This window comes from Trachinotus anak, unplaced genomic scaffold, assembly GCF_046630095.1.
Source record: "Trachinotus anak isolate AG129_WGS33_773 ecotype Australia unplaced genomic scaffold, CSIRO_AGI_Tana_v1 ptg000024l, whole genome shotgun sequence".
NCBI lineage: Eukaryota > Metazoa > Chordata > Actinopteri > Carangiformes > Carangidae > Trachinotus > Trachinotus anak.
Window position 1 is genome coordinate 9,005,118 of NW_027273875.1, and position 22,251 is coordinate 9,027,368.

Consider the following 22,251-nt stretch of genomic DNA (forward strand, 5'->3'; position numbering starts at 1 on the left):
ACCTGCTGTTCATTCTTGACAGAAACCAGGAGCAGTGTATCATCCGAGTGCATCTCCTGCTTTCTGGGATGAATACATCAGCTTTGACCAGACAGTCCCTGACATTTAGTGATCTGTGATGATCACCGTAAACCTTAAATCATCAAATGTCAGACTGAAGCACTTGCCAGAGTTTGCAACTGATCTGATGTACTGGGGTGGGTGGGGGGGGGGAGTGAAGTAATGTGCAGAGCTCATATTTCAGTGTTAACAGTGCTCTCTATATAAATTCATATCTTAGAAACATTCATACTTTCTATGATATTATTTTGTTGACTTGAGCACTGCATCATTGAAATGTTTTGAATTAAACTGCCAACCTCATGTGAATGGACAACCTTATATTGTATAGGAAAGCTACATGGATAAATGTGATGTTTTATTTTTGAATTAATGGTAAAAGACAACCTCCCAGAGTTGAGCTTCATGTGCAACAAAGACTGGTCTGGTTGACCTTAGCTCTGATTTCTCAGGTTGATGCCAGTTAGGATACCACCTAGAGTATAAACACTGCCATGACCTCTCCATCTAACAAATTAGCTACCTGGAGGTTGGATGACTTTCTGAATGGGTTTAGAAAAAAAGGGTTACCGCAGGCTACTGTATAATACTCGTCTTTATGGCTGGCAATGTCAGTTCCTCAGTCAGCTGGCCACTTTGATCCAGGCTGAAAAATCTCGACAATTTCTAAAAAAAAATGCATTTTTCTTAAAACATGAGGTTCTCTTTTTGTTTTTTTGCACTGTAGGGATTGCCATTAAATTTGCTACATGTCTGTGTCTCCCTCAGGACAAACTGTAACAATGTAAGGTCTTGACCTTACCCTGTAAAATGCCTTGAGATAATGTATATTATGATTTGGCGCTATACAAATAAAATTGAATTGAATTGAATTGAATTAATAACTGGTAAGTCCTTCATAGACTACTCCACAGATTTAGCATTGAACTCACTGCTGACTGTTAAAAAAAAGGATCAAAATCTGTAGAATTGCAGTGATATTATTTCTTTTATTCTCCTCCTGTCAAAACCTGGTGTCTACATTACCCACAGTGCAACTTGACCGCTGAAAGTTCTGTTGGAGATTCAGCTCTGTAATGCTAGTGGTGGCTGGTGTAGCCACAAGCCTCTAGCCTAAAGCAGAGTTTCTCCATTTTCAAACACGTGGTTTTCAGACCCAACCGATGCTGACTCTACTGACATCACTTGAGGCAATTTATCAGCGCTGGGGCATCTCCCTCCGGAGCCGCAAAAAGCTTTTTTTCACATATGCAGTTGCAAAGTTATATGGCCAATTTTGAACATGACATATTGTGCCTGTGATGTAAAGGGGCTCTGTAAGACTCTTAATGTGAGCTGTAAAGGAGGAGGCTGATAGTTGCACATCCTCAGTAAGGCTCAATGAAATCCTTTGATTATGCACTAGCTGCCATCATCCATCACAAACCCTGTCCATATATTTAAGCCCAGCGGCCTCAGGAACACAGTATGTCTGCTCATCAGTTAACTTGCTCTCCATGGATGTAATCCCACAAGGCCGTGCATTCCTTTCTTGTTTACTCGCACTTCTCTGCGTCCACTAAGTAAGTTATAGAAGACTGGATATCTATATGCACAGACAGACACTGTGATACTGCTGTCTCCTTAGCTCTGAACTACAGTGATCCAGATTGATATGATTGAAATCAGACATGAAAACATCCAGCTGCATTGACGATACTGCAGCTCAGAATATCTAAAACAGGTACATGATGAGAGGGTGTGCCCTGCGGTGCATCCACATGATCTGAACGACAGGGCACCTTTGTTGCCTCAAGACTGTGGCAAGTGCAGCCGGCCCGCTGATGACATCCGTTTGGTCATCAGTAATATTGTCTCTGCAAACTGCTGCATATTGTTTGCTGCTAGGTGGAATTAAGCTTTGTGTGTTGGTGGGCTGTTATGGAGGGTGGGGGCTGTGGGCATTTTGTGTGATATGGGCCATTGACTGCTTTTTTCCATAGCTCAGGAACAATAATGAGATTTTTTTTTTTTTCCCAGAATATCAGTGCCGCCATTCAGCGCACTGATTGTGTTTATGAAATTGTGCATACATCTCTCAATGCTGGAGCAGGGGATGGGAAAGCTATTTTCAAAACATTAGCAAATTGTTTTCTGTTATTGTGCAGAGATTGATAAGAGTATGTGTTTTCTAAACGCGCGCGCGCACACACACACACACACACACAGGAAAAAAAAAAACATGAAAAAATAAAAAGCATGCTGTTGTTGCTTGGAGTTGCCTATTGCTCTTACAATCCACAGAACAGACAAAACCTATTTAAAAACCTATAAAAACGGTATTACCTTTCCTTCATACTGCTGTTAAGCTGTAACCACAGTAAATCTAATTGTTTCTTTGCACAGGTTTAGGTGTATTTCTACCATAAAATATCTTTGTGGATAGTACAATGTAATTTACTATTGTCCAGTTTATGTGATTGGTGATTATTAGTATCTTTTATTTCTTAATTTACACATATACATCATGCATTTGATATATTACTGCATTACCGTGCTGCTTATCAAATCTTTCTGGTGAGATGTAGAAATGACCTTGAGCTTGACCTTGCCTTGGTAATCTGCGGTGTATCTATCATGAGCAGATATTGAGACAAATTACCTGAGATTTCACACAAATCACCTTTTATCTGACAAAGACCTTTTTTATGGCAGCGTTAACCAATGAAAACGCTTTCTTCTCCCTCTCATGATATTATATCACATCTGGATTACAACGTGCTGTGATATGGCTCTTTGTTGCGAGAGGCTCCTGCCATTTCTCTCACTTGTATTTTTTTTTTTTTAATTCTACAAATACCATACCAAAGCTGTTAAACTCTTCTTCTCAAAGACAATATCTGTCTTTGTGCGGCTTTTTTTTTTTTTTAAGTTAGTGTTTTTACAGCTAATTTATGTCTTTCAAGTGGAGTTCTGCAGCGTGAAGACAAGGGCATTAATGTATTGTGATGAAAAATATCAGCATGAACATGCTGTGTATTATAGTAAGTGTTCTGATGTAAAATGTTGTATCAGAAAGTGTTCTACTAAAACAATATTAGATTTATCAGGCCTCTTGACCTGTTGGCAGTAAACAGTCTTTCCACCTACACATGAACTAAATCATCTCTCACTCCTTTAATTGCTGCCATAATAGTTCTGGGATGCCTCTGCACAGGGAGGTCTGGAGATGTACTGAAATCTCACTGGGCTCATGTATTTTTCCAAAGCAGAGATTAAAGGCTGTAAAGTGAGCTTTAAAAACCAGAAGTTTACAGCAGACAGCCAAGTAATCATTAATCTTTTGGTAATGATCCTACCAACACCAATACTCCCCTCACTTTTTGGCATTTACTTTGTGTTTTTGCTCTGTCCTCCAGTGATAATTGACACTCATACCTTCGTCTACAGTCTGTTGCCCACTAGTTTGCTCTAAGGCAGCCATCGATTCTGGAGCATCGGATCCATGAAGACAGGGAACAGACAGCTGCATCCGCTGTGATCCGGGCCAAAACTGATGGTCTTAGTAAACATGCAATGCCTCATCTGGTGGAGAATACAAGAGAAAAGAGTGGACGCAAGATGTACATTTTCTGAGTCAGTTAGCTCATGGCCTTATCTGCTTTTCATGCTGTTGGCTTCGCACATTTCACAAATGATTGAGCCTATAATCACTTTGATTTGAGAAAGATGTTTCTCTTCTGTAAGAAACGCAGTCTCCTCTCCGCATATAACCAGAAAACATAAAGTGCCTGAGATAGTGATTGTGATTCCATTTCAATGATGAAGCATTTTGTGAAACGCATGAGTGACAAAGTATAAAATAAACTAATATTATATAATTGCATTTTAAAATTTGATTAAATAATTAAAATATGCAGGTACAAATCCAAACTTACATTTTTTAAAGTAATCTACAGCTCATTAACTTAATCTACAATTTATCAAATGGCTGTTTCTGACTGCAATTTTTGAGGTTTCAAACAAAACAATCACTCCAGCCATGTTTAAGATTATCTCAGTGCCTGTCTTATAATAACGGAAAGGCAATATGAGCTCAAGAACAATTTCTAAAAACAAAAAAAAGAAGATTAGGACACAATAAAAGTCATTCTTGAAAGTAACTCAGTAGTCTGACGCCACAGCACGCTGCTGTTTGTTTCTTATCTCCACCTTCTCAAAAACAATCCAGGGACCAATTTCACATAGGAAGCTGTCTGCGTTCTTGGCTGCAGACTATTTGCCATTCCCAGAAGGTCATTTGGTTAATGCACATTTGAGTTTTCATGGACTCTTAACTAGTTTTTAATCAGCAATTATTAGTGAATTGGAAGGCTGTGCAGGCGCATGACTCTGTGCTGGCGGGAGAGTGCCCATCAATGTCACGTCAATTTCCATGCCAAGGGCTACATTAGGCCTGGAGTCTGGGAGGAAAGAGCCACCTGAGTGCCTCATCTCCCCATCCACCGCAGTGTTCCCATCAACTATTGACTCTATTACACAGCTCTGTCAAAAAAATTTTCCGCTTCAAAAGAAGGGCAACTATTACATGGCTGTGCAGGGAGATAATTTAGTGATGCACATAAAATTAAGGGCATATCCATTGAACATTGCTCATTATTGCACTTGAATTCCTACAATGTCAGGCTTGTGTGAGGATCCTGGATGCTTCCCAACCTTTCATTCCTTTCCCATTTTCAAGGTATAAACACAGCTTGATTATTTAGGCTTATGTACTATATAAATAGCTGTCATTTTCATCTATATCTAACCTACCTGTAATTGGCAATTAAACATGCCAGCATCTCAGACTAGCTCTTAATTACCGTTAATAAATGCAGAGGGGCCCTGAGGTGTCCTCGCAGTCTGATGATAGGGGATGTGAGTCTCCTGCAGCACCGCATCACAGCATGAATATGCATGGCAAGCCAGGTATTCTTCAGCTCGCTCCTCTGCTTTTCAGGCTGACGCACACCGAGGTGGCAGCAGTCCGCCTCTTGAACTACCACTTCTTCATTACACCTCCACAGCGGCCGGAGCCGTTGTTGCCATGCTGCATCCTCGCAGTGGCATTTCTGCACACTGCGGCTTGTTTGTGTTTGCCAGGAGCTGTCACATTCAGCCTGTTAGCACTGGCCCATGGGAAATTTACACAGAGCCACAGGTATGAGGTGAAGCCATCAAATGAGCCGGTGACACGCTGCTCTATAGGCACATATCCTGTTAAGTTGATGTGCGTGTGTGTCACTGTGTGTGTGTGTGTGTGTGTGCATGCTGCCAGTCAAAAAGTGGCTTGGTTTGGGTGCCCTGACTTTGAGCTTTTCAGGTCAAATGTCAGGATATTATAGATGCACAATTATTGTAAGTGCTCTAGAAACATAGCAAAATGTAAGAAATCAACAGGTTTTGAGTGAAGTGATAAATGTTTAGGATCTTCACCCATCACTTGTAGCAGACAGCGCACCGTAAAGACCTTTTTATGATATTCCCTTCTCAGTTTTTCATGATTATATATGAAGATCGTATACAGGTGACATATTTTCATAGCCTAGGTCCATGTGCTCAAATATTTCTCACAGTATTTCGACTTTAAAACAAACTTTAATTCCACAGATTAATAACAGCTTCCTTTTCTCTGCTGTGATCTGACATTTAGCTCCCATAATGACTGCTGATTGTCTCACAGTGTTCCACCAAAGACCCGAATCCTCATATTTAAGGGCCAGTGAGTGCTGAGCTCTCTGATCGTAATGGCACTTTTAATTAGCACTTAATTAAAGGCAGGTGGACTGGAAAGGTCAGCTAGTTAGGCCTGTAAGTTAAAAACACAGACACCGGCAGGATCAGCTGTTTGATGAATTTGTCTGCTAATTACAGTGACCAGGATCTGGCCAAACCCCAGTCAGTCAGTGATTATTTAGAATATCACGGAGACATTTTTCAATCCTTTTAAACATATTTGCATGTTGTTGTTTTTTTTATTGTAAGGCCGCTTACAAGAATTCTACATCTGTTCATAGTTTCTAATTTTTGTGTTCATTTACAGTGAATTCAAATCTGTTATTTTTTTAAAAAAATGCAAAAATACTTAGCATCCAAAGTCATAACTGTCAGTATTAATGTATGAACACATGAGCTGCTGTATTTAACCTGTTTATCCATCATGGTTTTTGTGTGAAATGTCTGCACGTTTTGTATGCACATACCTTGTGACTGGAGCTCCACACTGTCAAAGAAAGCAAAAAAAGTGAAACAATAGTCCAAGCTGTCAACTGGATGATCATTCTGCTCATTACACAAACACAGAATAAAAAAAGAAAAAAGAAAAAAAGAAACACTGCGATGAGATCTAAACTTCTAGCGCCTCGCCTCTGAAAAACAGAGCCGGGAATAGTATCGATCTCAGTCAGCATTATAGATCACCTTGTCTGAATGAGTGATGAGGCTGTTGGACTGTTAGTCTCACCTGACAAGCACCCACATTAAAATCCTGATCCCTGAATGTCAGTGTAACAGTAAAGTAACATAACAGTCATAATTCATCACAGAAAACATGCACAGGAAGATATTTTGATCTGATGGAGAATAATCATTACATATTTAATAATACACAGTGAAGTCACTTTGGAGAAAATGGAATAATCCAGCTGTCAACCTGGACCTGGCATAATCTTAATCTCTAGGAAAGAAAAAGGGTCAAGTGGTCAAGAAATGATTTTTACACTTTCAGTGGTTCAAACTCAAAATGACTCAGAATCAGATTTTTGTTTTTGGCACCTGAAATGAAATTCTCCGTCTCAGGTAAAAGGAAAGTGATCACACTGTTACACACAGATCAAAGGCAAAGCTTAATATTTCCCGATATTTTCTGATCACTATTGTAAGCCTGTCATGCAGCAGCCTGTTTGCTCATCTACTCATCACATCCTCGGCCGTTTACACACTGAGCCTCAGCTAAATATTGATGCTCTCCATGTGAAGCTGCTGATGGAAAATAAAGCACTGGTGGGATGCTGTTGGTTTTTCCTGAAAGCGCTGCATCTTCTCAGGCGCTGGGAGAGACCACTGAGGGGCAGCAGAATTACACGCCAGCGCTTGTTTGTTCACTGTTTTCCCCGAATGCATCTTAGTAGTCAGACTCTATTAATCCTGCTGACTTAAGAGCGACCTGGAAGGATCCCAGGGCCAACATGCTGAGTGTGTGGTCGAGTGAAAACGTGGAATGAAAAACTCTTGTTTGTACTAAACGGAAAATACACATAAGAGTCCTGCCCGGCACAGCCAAGTGTCTGGTTATGGGATGTCGGCAGATGCTACACAGTATGGAAAGTGAATGTCTCTTTGATGTGATGGTTCTCTAAATAATTACACGTGATATCAACATGTTGAGATAAATATATTACAAAAAAATAACAATACAGTGAAACGCTGAAAACAAGTAATATAACAATTCAGTTTATTTTATTTATTTTCCAGACAGACACATCAATTTCTGGACCACAGTAGAGGATGGAAACCTTTCACAGACATTTTTTTGTCAATATTATTATTTGAAAATACAAATATAAAATTAGACTTTCCACATTTGATATGTGAGAGACCCCCATCCATTATTATTATTATCATTATTATTATTTTTTTTTAGTATATTTTACAACAGGGCTTAAGCAAGCCATATGATAACCTGAAAGATGCTTTCAGATGTCAGTCAAGTCTGTCTGTCTCTCGCCATAAAAAGTCGGTTAACATAAAAAAAAGGGGCAAGTGTTAGGAATGGGCAGACAGCAGTGAAGAGAGCTCTGTGCTCAGCCTGCAGAAACATGGAAGCACAGCAGAGCCTCGCACTGCCGTCCATGCAGTCTGAAGAGCTTCCAGGCTCCCCTCTAGGCCATGCAGTCTGCTCCAAACTCGACAACACGCCAGGGGTGAACTCTCGTGTTGGTGAGCAAGCTAATCATGACGATTTGACTATTATGAACCTGGGTGTAGCTGCGTGAGGGATATTCTGTATACAGCTGAGGTCTCCAGTCTAATATTCTTCAAATGAGCAAAAACAAAATTGCAAATATATATTCATCTATACACATATATATTGCAATTGTATGTATATATTTAATAATGAGCATGGGTGAGATGGCAATGGTTTGGACTGAGGGGAAATTCACCCTAAAACGCAACAGTACAGTTGAACTTGTGTTATTTCTGTCACCTTGTAGAGCTCAGTCTAGATTTGTGAACATGAACAGATCTCTGTTACATCCTGAAACGAGAGGCGACACTAGAAATGGTGGTGTTAGCGAGAGTCACTTTGTGGACTGGGAGACTAACTTTGTGGTCACCGTGACAGTATCCAGTATCTCTCAGAGATAAGGGCACATTGTCTGGTTTAAAACCATTAGCACCACTATGAATAAGCCTCTTTCGGGAATAAATACGCAGTAACATTCAATGAGCCTTCAAAGTCAGTCTAATTCATTAGAAATGGAGCAGAGCCTGAAACAGTAACTTGTCTGATGCCCCATCTTTTGGGAGACAGTTGTTCATATCCAAAATGATAGACAGATGTGAATCCAAGATGACAGAAATCTCAGAAGTGTGTGTGGTTTCAGGGTGGGATTTTCCCACAACGGATAGGATCAATTGTTTGGCCATTGCCTAGCACTTGCCTCAAGATTCAAGTTTAAATGGATACGGTAGTACACTACAAATGTCAACACCTTCCAGGTTGACTTTTTTTCTTTTTTGATTATTTTTTTTTCTTAAACCAAGACCCCTCCCCTCTCCCCAAATGGATAAGCTAGTCTACTAAGATGTGTAACATTCATCAGCTGTAAACTGCTGTCAGTTTGAGATAAAATGAAATTACAGCAACAGAGCCATGCTACCTTAAAGTCCAAGCTACAGGATCACAAAACAATAGAATAGTCAATTTTTGTATATTGTTTTAAGGGAAAATGAGCCATTTCAAGCTGGTTTTTTTTCCAGTCAAAAAGGGTTAATTACAGTCCAATTACAACCACCAGGCAATGCAACAGTGAAAACACAAAACAATATATTTTACACTTGTTGCACTGTTGTTTGTCTTTCAGATGAAATGGCAATAAAACTGCTCCTGGTGGTGGTTCGAGTTTATTATTTAATACAAATTTCAGATAAATTCAAGGGACATTGCTGCAAATGAACAGGAGGAACACATTGTTTGATCCTGTCAGAATAAACCTAACTAGTACTCATACGTTGGTACACTTAAATGATTGATTGACAATTGTATTTGATGTTTTTTTCTGTTACTGAGATATTTTACTTTTAACACTATAATGTACAATTGAGGTGAACATAAACATTCATTCTTGGAACATGTTATTTTTTTAATAAATGACTTTTAGCTGTTGTTTGTTTGTCAAATTTTGGGCAAATACTGCATTTTTCCGAGAATCAATTTCTTTTACCATTTTACATTCAAGTTAAATATTATTTGACTTGTGAGACATGTGGACTTTATCAGTTTAGGATGATTCATCTTCAGCTATTTTTCAGTAACACAGTGTTTTGTATACTTGCTGGATTCATTGGAATAATTTCTCTATTAATGTCGAAGCTAACGAAGCTGCCATTACTGTATATACTGTATGTAATTTGACAGTCTCTATTAGATGTGAAGAATGAATAGACACAACTGTTATTTGTTAATGTAATGTGTGTAGTATTAAATTTAAAACCTCACGAGGTGAATTAAATAACCTAAATTATGCTTAATTGAAACTGTACTCAAAAAATAACTCAACCTGTGAATGTGGAGTGCGTACACAGCTTGAGCTCTGGAAACTGAATTGGCTTTATAATTGTTTTCTTTTTGCTTGAAATGCAGCAGCTTGTGTAAATCTCTGAATTCTGGACAGGAACTTTAAGCATTTTTATTCAAGTTTGATCTAATCTTTTCTGGTTAGTAATAAATGACAGCTTCAGGGTGCTGGGCCAGTATCAGGACATAAATTTAACCACCTATTGATCAGCCTCGATACACACCCCGTCCTCTAGCAGCTACGCCTTTCGAGGTTTTCTGTTTAATGGAGTCTTTAGCGGGTAGGTATTTTCTTTTCCATTTTTACAGTAATGCCTCTATAAAGTCAATATATGTGAACAACGTTGATAACGGATTCAAACGAAAATTAGCTCCCAGAATCTGAGATTAAAATAATTAAAACTGCTAATAAAGGTTTTGAGAGAAATAAGAGATCAGAAACAGTATTCAAAAAACAAAACTACACCAGAGGCATCTGGGATATTTCCAAAGTGTATAAACATTAAAAGATATAACAGGTTATTTAAAGAGCACTATGACTGATATCATGACTATTGTGGTCATCATCGGTATGTTTCTTAAAAAAATATGAAATATTTTTTACATAAAATGTTTTTCCGTGATTATAGCTTGTGTCCCTCTTAAAAAATAATCAAAAATAAAAGTTTTGCATATCTAGCATTAGCATTTAAGGTAGTATGGCACACCCCTTTTAAAACATTCAAGGGTGGGGATCCAAATAATGCCTTGTGTACAATTCCATCTTACAGCAACTGTTTCTCTATTGTTCATCCATGAGAGCTTTGGTTAGCTGAAACCATGTGAGAGTGGCAAAACCAAAACCAAAAATAAAACATACAGGGAATAAATTACAATGAACCTCTATCAAAAGAACTGTCTGCAAATATCAGAATAACATGATCATTTAGAGAAAGGTCTATCTCGACTGGTCCTAAATCCACTATTCACTACAAGTATTATATTAATGAGTCCTATATAACATCTACTTTGTAATTACAGGAGATAGAAAAAGAGCGCAAGAGGGAGAGGGATAAATATGAGAGAAAGGAGAGGTAGAGCAAGGGAGAACAACAAAGAGCACTACACTGGTATCAAAGACAGCACTCTGTTTACAAGTTAACTGTGATTTCTTTACACACTAATGAAATACATGAATGATCAACAAAAGATAGTAGGATCTCTGAGGATGGGGAATGGAAAGAGAGAAAGCAATGGATGCACAGTACATTTTAATAGTATATTACAATTATTAATATATAAACCACAAAGTATCAATAAAACTCTGATTAAACTTGAAATCAGCAAAGAAGCATCTTTCTTTTTTTTTATAGTTTTGTATTTCTTATTTTCTTTTACATTTGAACATTACAAGGGTTTTTTTTTCTCTTTACTCTTTATATTATTACTTGATCAACACCTCCATATCATTTACTTTAGAAGTATCCAGCATATTTCTTTACCTGGTTGTTTTGAAATAAAAGAAATGAGACAGGAAGTGGGTAAAATGAAAACAACAAATACATCTGCAGCAGGTAAAGTATTTCAGAATACACACCATTCATTCCATCAATGATGTTAAAAACTGGACTGCACTCTGGAGCATATTATTACTAAATGTTTGTCATGAGTAAAATCATTAACCACACATACTGTGTAAAACCTGGTGCAGTGACAGATAGTGAATAATTCAGTGTCATCTTTTGACCCTGTATAAATATCTTTCGATGAGGCATGGGTCTAATATATATATATATATATATATATATATATATATATATATATATAAAGAAATCCAAGTGTACACTGCAACATATCAGTTACTATTTCCCAAGGTGTTAACTCACCACAAAACTTTGAAGTGTTTGTCGCGTCAAGAACACATTAACCCCAAAATCCTTCATACTATCCCAAAGCACAGGGCCGTTTTTAAAAAGCCAACATATACATGTGCAAATAGGAAAATGGCCTGTACTTCACTACTCACAGTGCAATGATTACTCGCTTTATTACCTTTCAGTGTTTTCATTTGTTTTGCCACTATAGAATAAATTAAACCTGCCAATGATTCCACAATAGAACTCACAAAGGCTGAGGTATGGTATCAAAATGTTTACTTTCCTAATTCATTCAAAAAGAACTGATTCAGAGAACAAGCATTACATAAAGGCTCTAGCACAGAGCCCAGATATTGTGTTCCAAAAACGAATCAGGAACAAGCAGGATGAAACAAACAATAACATACATCTAACAAGTTCCTCTCAAGAGTATAAAAGTGTCAGGATGCACAGAGCACTGGAAAATGCCTGGTTCAAGTTCTAATCATCACATCTAAGTACAGTGTGCTTTGGATTAAATCATCTTTTTTTTTTTCTCTCTCTCTCTCTTTGAAATGATACTGATATCTTAACAGTTAGACAAAAGATACCAATCAGGCTCTTTTCTTTTTTATTTCTTAAAACTGTGTTGACTTAACTCACCGTTTGTAAATTTGCTGGTATGACACTTGTAAAATTATTCAGCTTCAGTATTTACAGAGCAAGTGTGTTCTGTTTGTCTCTGGGGTCGTTATACCGTCTTCCAGCAGAAAAAGTATAATAATAACTGTTTACAGCTTTTTCTTCTATTCACACGCTATAACATGTTCTTTTGACACACCATCACAAAAATATGCTATTCTCTCACTGAGTTGGTTATATGCAGTGACTGGAATAATATGTACAGCTACATTTCTTTTTCTCAAGTTTGAATTCACAATGTAGTTATATGAAATTTGTTATAGCATATATATATATTTCTAAACAACAAAAACAACACTTATAAAAAAGGACCATAAAAATATTGGAGTCCTCTTTGTATTGCCCAAAAATAGGTAATTATGGTTAACAATGAGACATCACAAGAAATAAAACAGCTACTAAGATTTATTACTTAGATACCTTCTTTAAATTTTCCTTAAAATTGATTATTTTTTTTCTCCGAGTCTTTCTCTGAGCTTCTTTTTTTGCGGAAAGACTGGATGGAACATCCCATCGTTTTTCCTTTACACTAACCCATACAAAGATGAAGACATGACTTGCAGATATTCTTGGCTATGACCCCCGCACTTCAAACAAAATCCATTTACACAAATATACTAGAAGAAGATAAAATAAAATGACACAAAATTAAGGTTAAACTAAAATGACTTTCTACAAACTAATCAAAACAAAAGCTAACAGAGGAAGAAGATAGGTGAATGAGATTGACGTGAAACATCATACCAAACCAGGTTGTAAAGTTATAGGAGGTTTGGATTATAGTACAGCAGTTGTTATTTTTCTGAGATGACTAACGTTTTCTTTTCTTCTTCATATGGTTCCGACTTTCGTTCTTTTTGCCTGGGTGACACTGTAGTGCTTGAAGTTGGATTAGCATCACCTGCACACAAAGCCAATTAGAAACTTCGTCCTGTCTTTCCTGGGCCACCAGATATACTCTGCTGGATAATAAAGAAGAAAAAGGAACAGCAACAGCATTAGAAACACTTCATTTAGTTTGTTAAATTCCTGACCAAGAATACTCTGTAAGAGTTCCTGTGACATTTAATGATAGAAATTTGTGGTCATTAATATGACTTCCAAAAGCAATATTCTGGATGCCTACTGAGGCGCAGTAGCATGAAACAAATGTGAAAGAAAATTTCATCATTTGCAGCAGGTCAAAACTTACTGTGGCTGCAGGCATGACATACATACTCATAATTACAGTATAAGACACCCTGTATTTTAAAAAGTCTATGCTTCTCAGTTACACCACTTTTTAATTTAGAAGTCATGCTCATGCATGTGCCGCAACTGTTGAGTCTTACAATAGCTGTAATGCTTAGCTGGAAATAACCCATAATACAATAATTAGACTCGTGTGCACAAATGAACTCAACACACATCACACACTGTCTCTACAAAAATAGCTGGAAGCAGATAAAAAGCTCAATACATTCTGACAGGGTTTCATAGATGACAGTGCTTCTACTATACATGAGGGATAGTGTTAGTAGTGAAGATGTACCGCAGAGACAAAAATAGACATTACTGAACTGAAATATTCAGTTCATCGTAAACATTTAGAAACACTTAAAGATTCTGCATGTTTCTACTTGATTCTGATTTTACATTTTGTTTCAGCCCTGGTGATGAGGAGGTGTGATCGTAGTTGTGTCCTTGGACAACCAACATGAAGTGGTATGTAACATACTGTGCAGTTAACAAGTAAGTGGACATATGGTTTGCACTAGTAAAGTATGGGTAAGATTATTTTAGGATGGAAACATTTGCACATGTTACTAAGACACAAGAAAGAAAAACTGCAGAACTGGTAGTATAGGTGTGTGCGTGTGACTGAGTAAAAACTTTTCCTTTAGTAAGTCACACAAACAAACTGACCAAGATTCAAATTCCTGCAATGAATGATAACCTCTTCTACTTTGTTTTTTTTTTTTTGTTGTTGAGGCATCAAACAGACCACCCTGTGAAGAGATGAACCTTCCGTCACACTCACGCTTTACTACCAGCTCCGCCATGTTGAGGAAGGTGAATAAACAACAAATAAAGTGATGAACATACATTAGACAGAGGAGAGAGAGACTGATAGAAATGCACAGTAAATAAAATGCAATACCTCTGATGAGATGGCAACCGGCCACCTGTTCAATGGTATCCATTTGTAAAAGCTGTTGCAATCAACGGGCCCTAAAAGTGTACAGTTAGTGCTTTTGTCAGTATGCATTTCAAGGAAAGAAAAGTGAGTATCATATCAACTTTTTTTCAGCTAGCATGAATGTGAACTTTTTGATTGAGTTGGATCATGTTGAGCAACAGAGAAGGAGAATATTTTCATATATATATTATACAGATTCCTTCTATATTATTATAATGGGAAACCAGTGCCTGTAGCGATACACAGACCTCAATTTTCTATGACAATTAAGTACTCAGGTTACAAAATCCTCAGTGGAAAATGCTTAAACAAAAATATATATGAAGGAGATAATAATAATACATGCAATCCCCATTCATGCTAACATACACAACTGATTTAATCTGAGAGCATGCAGACGATAGGATCATAACCACCTCTCAAAAAGATCAGTGTGGTTTTGAGCTGTGTTATCACTATTATTGTGAGCTTTGCTGCTGATAGGTCTACAGAAATCCTCAGATTCAAAAACACCAGTAAAAAAGAGAAGCACTTTCAATAGCGATTATCTGTCTTTATCACCTCAATCAACTAATTGCTCTCTAATTGTCTGGTATAAAAAGACAGTTAAGTTCATTACTGTTTCTTCACAGTGGCTGTTTTGATATTGGCTAAAGGGATTAATAAAATCACTGGAGCGTAAGACTGAGGGACAGATCAGTGAATCAGTGAAGTCATCCATGAGGTTGTGGCATATGATGAGCTTACATGTATTCAGCAGCATCCTCAGTAAAGAAAGGAATTATTAAGCACATTTTAGTTCTGAATCATTTCCTATTTTAATGTTCTGAATTGAGAGATCATCTCGCCGAGAGCAGGAAGTCAGAGGGCTGCTGCATCACCTCTCCGCTTTGCTGCACTCTGTTTGATTCACTGGGTAATTCTGAAGTGAGGTTTTAGTACCCAGTAGTATCCCAGGTACATTTGCATTCTGTCAGTGAATCACAAAACCTGTCCTTAAAGGTGCTGTATGCAAGTTTTCTCTGCTGCCAAACACATTTTCTGGCCAGGAGCGGGTGGGGGTGGTGGTGAAGGTGGCTTGCCAAGAGCTTCAGCCATCCTTGTGTTTGCAAGAAAGAAGGTTAATATACCCCATGATCAATGCAACTTCTTCATTCTCTAATGCTGAACTGGACCAGAGCTAGCTGGTTAGCATGCTAACTTCAGTAGAGGAACAGAAGTAATAGGAATAGAGGCAAAAGAAGTGGGTTGCTTTTCACTGCTGTGGCAGTTCTTCTGGACTGGTAACTGTTGACAGCTGTTAATGCTGACACCGACTATGTAGCAATAGCAAAACTTACATATAGCACCTATAATTATATGGTTAAAATACATTATAATTTTCACCTCTCTGTTTCATTAATGAAATCTTTTAAACAGTTTTAAGGTAAACATGCCACATTTCTTCATATAATTTGCTGCATTGAAAGACTTGTTCAAACATTCTCTAACTCAGCACTAAGCTACGGTTATAAACTGTTGCAACAAATGGAAAATAATGGAAACAAATCGCCTCATTTCCATCTGTAAACTATCTGCTGGTAAATCTGCTTTGAAAATGAGCCAGGCTGGTCTTTCATAACAAATATTTTGCTTCCTACACTGAGACCAACAGATTATGGCAGATAGCCAGTGGACCTAAAACAATTAATAAGAGAGGCTTTGCTTAGGAAGCAAAAAGCCAATAAAATGTATTTTTCTGTTAAGCTGTGTGTTTGTTTGGATATCATAAATCAATTACACATACTTACTAGAATTAAAGTTAGCTGTTTTGCCTTGTCATGCCTTTTTGCTCCCAGTGGCAATATCCCATATCAAGCATGCATGACTACTGCGCTATAAGTCTCACATTCACTTCATCCTTGCTTAACTGTTATTAGTCCCCTTAATTCCATGTACTACAAAAAAGTGACAGATCTCCTGTGCTGTTTCTCTCTGAAAAGATGCACAAAATGTTGTTGCACAACCACAATGTGGGATTCCAAAACAAGTCAACGCAAGTCAAAATTTTTCACAAAAGCACAACAATAAAATATCGTGTTCAGTCAAAATGATACACATGCCTTCAACTCAACTTAAAAAATACCACGTCTAACTGCAAGAATTATCTTTCTTGTACTTACTGATTCTGATTATTTAGCAGGAAATTCAAGTTAATGATGTGGACTGTAAAGTTTGGAAAGACTGTCTTCACTTTGTAGTCCTTGCAGTGCTTGTTTGCAGCACTAATGGGCTTGTCGTTATTCCACCTCAGTTAAGCCATGCATTAATTAGCTTCTTTCAGAAAGCAGGTGTTATTTTCATAACCTATACTGTGTCACTCAGTTCAGTCATGTACGACATTACAAACATGCCTCAGCAAGCCTCGCAGTGAATCCAAGAGCTTAGCCCTGCTGCACTGCTGCTGCTTTCTAGGAGCCATAAAATTCAGATGGTACGATTTTAGATTAATTATCCAGTGAAGTCCTAGGTGGACTAACACACAAGCTATATAGTTTGATTATGTCTTCCTTTGGGGAGTTTGAGCCTCATCCCTTCATTAAAAACAAGGTCCTAAACATATGTGAATCTCTGAGTCACTCGCTAAGTAAGGCAGATTTAATTTGGCTGGATTGAGAAGCTAACATTTGAATGTCTGGGCTCTACAATATCTCTAGTTTTTGCCTGTTCTTAGACAGCTAACGTAGCAATACCTGAACATGTCCAGCTGAACATTAACACAGTGAATACGTTATGATGCAGTTAAGAATGACAGGTAAAATAATTTCTTTTAAGTCATGTTTTTGATGAACTTGTAGTAATGCTAGTCACTGATGGTACCACCCACCTAGATGGGATGAAGAGGGGGTCTCCTGACTTCTTCACCCGCTGCTATGTTGGGAAAGCATTCTGGGACAGTGGGAGGGGCCAAATGAGCGGCCATGTTTAATGCTGCAGCTTAGCTATAGCTAGATGATCTTGCAACAAAAGATGTGCCTCTATCTTTGGGTCCTTGTGTATTCTTGCAGTGTGAGCAAGAGGAAGGATTCTTCGAAGGGCGCTGCTTATGCACAAAAGGCAACACTGTCAGACTGAGAGCACTTCTTTCCTACTGTCACCTCTACTAGCCCTGATAGTCTTACACTTATGAGTTGACATGGCAACTGGCAGCTAACTGATCTGCAGGAGGGGGAGTGCAGCAGCACCTGGCTGAGCAACTCAACAAGGACAGTGGGAGAGACAAGACCTGCTCATGAGCACTGTCCTAGTGACGGATCAAACTCAAGCCCTGGGACAGCTGGGGTTCTAAAAATAAAGGAAATTTGTTCTGGGAAGGTGACACAATGTCTGAAGTGAGGTGATATGTGCAACTTCTGAGGGGAATAAATATTTGCATTTGACACAGATAACTTTCAGAGCTAAGACTGGGTTTACCCTGATGTACACAATGCTTATGGGACCTCTGAACTCACTGACAGTAGAAGAAATGAACCAAACTCACACTCTACTAAATGGTTACTTTGGATTTAGGATACATGCTAAGAGGCAGGTACTGGTTATTTTAATAAATCCGGAGGCGGGATGTAATGACCTATAATGAGTAAGCTCTACTCTTTGTAATAAAAATCTTATGTCGGATCATTTTCCCGAACCTTACAATCATAGGCAGTGTGCATTGGCTTAGTGTCTAATTTTAGTGGTGGTATTCTGACACAGAGGAGGCAACTGAGCTCAAAGTGCGGTCGCATGTGACAGAAAGTTTGCATTTGATTACTCACTGTGATGCTGGGGCCAAACCCAGAGCCAGGCTGAGGGCTAGCAGCACTGATGTAGTTGCCCACAGCTGAATCCTGGCTGCTAGGTCCATACAGGTCAGCCACGGGCCCTGGACTGTTAGCACCGGGAAAACCTCCGGGCCTTGACGGGTTGGTGCCTGCATACAAACACAGCAAGGGAGCGGAGCAGCTCAGAAACACCCAACAACGATGGGTACAACTCTTACTCGCTATGACTCAAATGGACACATTTAAATCAAAAGAACACATTACTGGATTCATGTTTTTGTCTCAAAGGACTTGCTTAAAGTTTCATATATAAGGTTGAAGTACATATTCAATTTCATCTGAAAATTGACTGGCAAAATAGTGCGGGATTTAAGTTTAAGACTTTAAACAAATAAAAATTAAGGGTGAATCCAGTATGATATTCTAAGTATAATCTACATGCTGTGTGTATTATGCACAGGAGTAACATTCACTTTGTATAATCATGCACAACACAAAACAAGCACATTGCTAGAAATACTTCCACCATGCTAAGAAACTAGTAAGGTTGCAGTGTAAATGTTGTCATGCATAATGTGAAGGAGTACTTGTGAAACAACATTGGCTGTTGAATAAGAAGAGTAACACAGGATTATTAAGGATTTTGGATTTCACTTTAGCATTTTGAACCCAGACATGGTGAAATACTTGATGCTACTTTATGCTCTTCTATGTGAACGGATTCAGAGACACCAGCCGGATCGTCTCGATACTTTCAGCTGGGACTTTCAGCTTTTCAGTCTGCCAAAGTAACACTGGCATAAAGCAAAAGAGGTGAGTGAGACAAGAGAGGGAGGCATAAGGGGGAAATATAGAAGCTTGACCCGAGTTCATCTGCAGGCCCAAACTCAGGGGGGGATAAAAAAGAAATACTGCACATGACTTACCACCTTTGCCCTGTGAGTAAGAGAAAACTCTGCCTAATAAAATGTCTTTTGAAAATCCAGATGCCAACTAAAGGCCAATAACACTGGCAATACAGGAAAAAAACAGTCGAGGAAAAAGAAAAATGCAATGATCTCTTAACAGCAATCTCCTCCGCTGTCAGCTTCACATAACCCTCCATTTCACCCTTATTCACAGACAGACTGTGAAAAAAAAAAACTGTACAGCTGCATTAAAAAGAAAAATGTTCCGACCACAGAAAATGCTCGATCTTGTGTATATGAGCTCATGAACCCTGAGATGCCTGAGAGGAAGTCTTTGTAGGACATGTAAAGAAAATACAGTTGAATTGCAGCACATCCACACAAACGGTAAACAAAGTGTCATTGTCACCATGTTTAACATATCACTGCTTCATTTATCAACACTACATTAGACAGGGTAGGTCTGTTAGAAGCACCTGAGAAACATACTTTAGATATCTGTGTATAGTGCTCTAGTAAATAGAAGCCATCTCACTAAACACACATCTAGTGGAGTTGACACTGCTGTTTCACTGTAAGGACTTTTAAACAGTGAGCAGCTACTGCTCTTATCTTGCCTGCACAGCCCCCAGTAGGCTGGCTTATTATATAATTAAGGATCTTTTCAGTTGAAATGGCAATCCTCATTTCCTATGACTGGTGATTTTTATTAGAGTGTGGCTCACCCCTGTTCCTGTGATACTGCTTCTTTTTCCCATTTAAATTTTGGTGCTGCACTGGTCCTTCATTTAGCTCTGGGAGCAAAACAATCCCAAGTGCAAGTAGGGTCCACTGGAACACCTATTAATGTGTTAGTATTATTTTTTAATATATTTATTTCATTTTTTTTTTTAAATAAAGAATGACAGGTCTTTCATATGCTCTAGCTTTTGGTACTTGTGGTGCAGATAGATTTGACTGAAAAGACAAAAAAAAAGGACTGAAGAGAAAATCATTTGATGCTAAGACTGACTTATGTTTGTCAAAGAAAAAAAAAGAAAAGACCTGAATTAATGAATGTCTTATGTCTCACTCTATATAGAACATTGTGTGCCACATTGCCTCCCTGTGTCTTCCAAGTTATATTTCTTCACTTTAATATCGTGCTGAAGTACAGATGTGGGCACTGTGCACAACAGAAGCATTAATCCATGAGCTTTGCCATCAAACTGCACAGGGACACTATCCTATTCTCCCTTTGGGCAACTGTCATCTGTGGACTGAGCTTGTGTTTGTGGGGAGCAGTGCTGCTCACAATAGCGTTTAAACGATAATGAAGTGATAAATGAAATATGGATAATCTATGACCTCCAGTTTGACATCATCATAAGGCTGCTGATGTACACAAAAAATCAATTATACTTCCTGAAAATCACTCATATTTGCTTTTATCTACTTAAAGTAAAAAAAAAAAAAAGAATCCAAATAAGTGGTATCATTGTCTCTGAATTTCATATCATTAGGGTCAAGGATGGCTACAAATATAAAGTCTATTCCACAAACAACAAGCATGTAAATTGGGTTACGATGCAATCAAGCTGTGTTGACTCACTGGGGATTTGAACGTGTCCTCTCAGGCGAGACAAACCTGTGCTCTACCAAACAAACAAAACTCACAACAAAAAAGCAGCCGTGCAGCAACAGAGTCCAACAGAGTGACTAACAGTAGCTGCTGATAAAAAAAACCAAAAAAAAAAACAACAAAAAAAAAAAAAAAAACAACAAAAAAAAAATACAGGGCTGATTTGACTTGTGACACACAATCCTTTCTACTCTTGTGTCAGATATAATGTTCTTTTAAACAGATCAGAATCAGAGACAATGGCTTCACTGTGTCTATTTGCAGTGAGAAAAAACTAAAACCCTTCACAGTCCTTAACAGATCTACAGGAAGCAAAGAGTGTAGTGAACCATTTTATGTTTGCAGTGTGACCAACAAAGGTAGTAAAGCAACAGGCCCGCTTCAAAACTCCAGAAAATCAGTTGTATTTGTATAGTTGTTGTTGTATTTATACAGTCTGCCTTTGTGTGTCTTGCTGTTTGCTGTGCTAAGAGTCATGCCAACATTTCTCCAGTGCAGCTGGCCAACACTTTAACCATTAGGGGGGGGAGTTGGCCCTACACATACCCTCTTACTTTATTTGTCCAAATTTTTTTTTTTTTTTTTTTGCAGCTGTTGTTGTGAAGTGGAGACGAAGGCACAAGACTGAAGGCTGTGGCAGGATTCAGGCCTGGCTGGGCCACATGGGTCTCACACAAAAACCTAACTGCTGAGTGTGGGTCAGCACATTCACCTCAACCACTCCACTAAACTAGACCTCCTTTACTTACAACTTTACAATAACCACTGGTGGTACGTCATGTCAGTGCAAACGTGATCATGTAATATTCTGAATAATAATAATAATAATAATAAAAAAAAAGATAAATTCTGTAGCATGTCAAAAAAGGTTGATAATTATGTGGCTCTCAAAGAAATAGCATGAATTTATAATATTTTTATGCACTGCAGTCATTGAAATGTCACTGTGAAGTATATTTTACTTGTCAGTGGAATCTCATCCTTGGCTTTTGAAAGCTATGATTACATAAGGTGGATAAGAGAACATCAGAAAAAGCACAGAAGAAGAAAATGTGCTTGTGTTGCAGAGTAATGGATGTATTATGCAAAAATGTTGTCTGTTAAGTGTTCAACATTGTGGAGCATTTCTACTGATTTCACACACTAGGAACTCGAGCAATCATTCTTACACTTCAAATACTTAAAGGGCTTGACTAAAAAAAGATTCTCACACTTACTCGCTCCTTTCCTGTTCAAAATCCACATGAACCTGAGCTCTGATGGAGAGGCCAGTGTACTCTCCAATATCATCAGTAGTTATTTTGTTCACATGCAAATGAAGGA

At 38.2% G+C, this 22,251-nt stretch overlaps 1 protein-coding gene across 10 annotated transcripts in view; it reads right to left on the reverse strand.

Moving 5' to 3' along the window:
- Positions 1-7,517: 7,517 nt before the first annotated feature.
- Positions 7,518-22,251, reverse strand: part of LOC139607759 (RNA-binding protein Musashi homolog 2) — a 228,074-nt gene continuing 213,340 nt past the window's right edge. For 8 of the 10 annotated variants that reach the window (XM_071460933.1, XM_071460931.1, XM_071460932.1 and 5 more), the window contains 3 exons: positions 18,394-18,548; positions 14,558-14,628; positions 7,518-13,379 (listed from right to left, as the gene is read on the reverse strand). In XM_071460933.1, the coding sequence (XP_071317034.1) occupies positions 14,587-14,628; positions 18,394-18,548 (197 nt within the window). In that variant the 3' untranslated portion in view covers positions 7,518-13,379; positions 14,558-14,586. The remainder of the gene's footprint in view (positions 13,380-14,557; positions 14,629-18,393; positions 18,549-22,251) is intronic. The other 2 variants (XM_071460929.1, XM_071460937.1) reach the window with 1 other exon arrangement.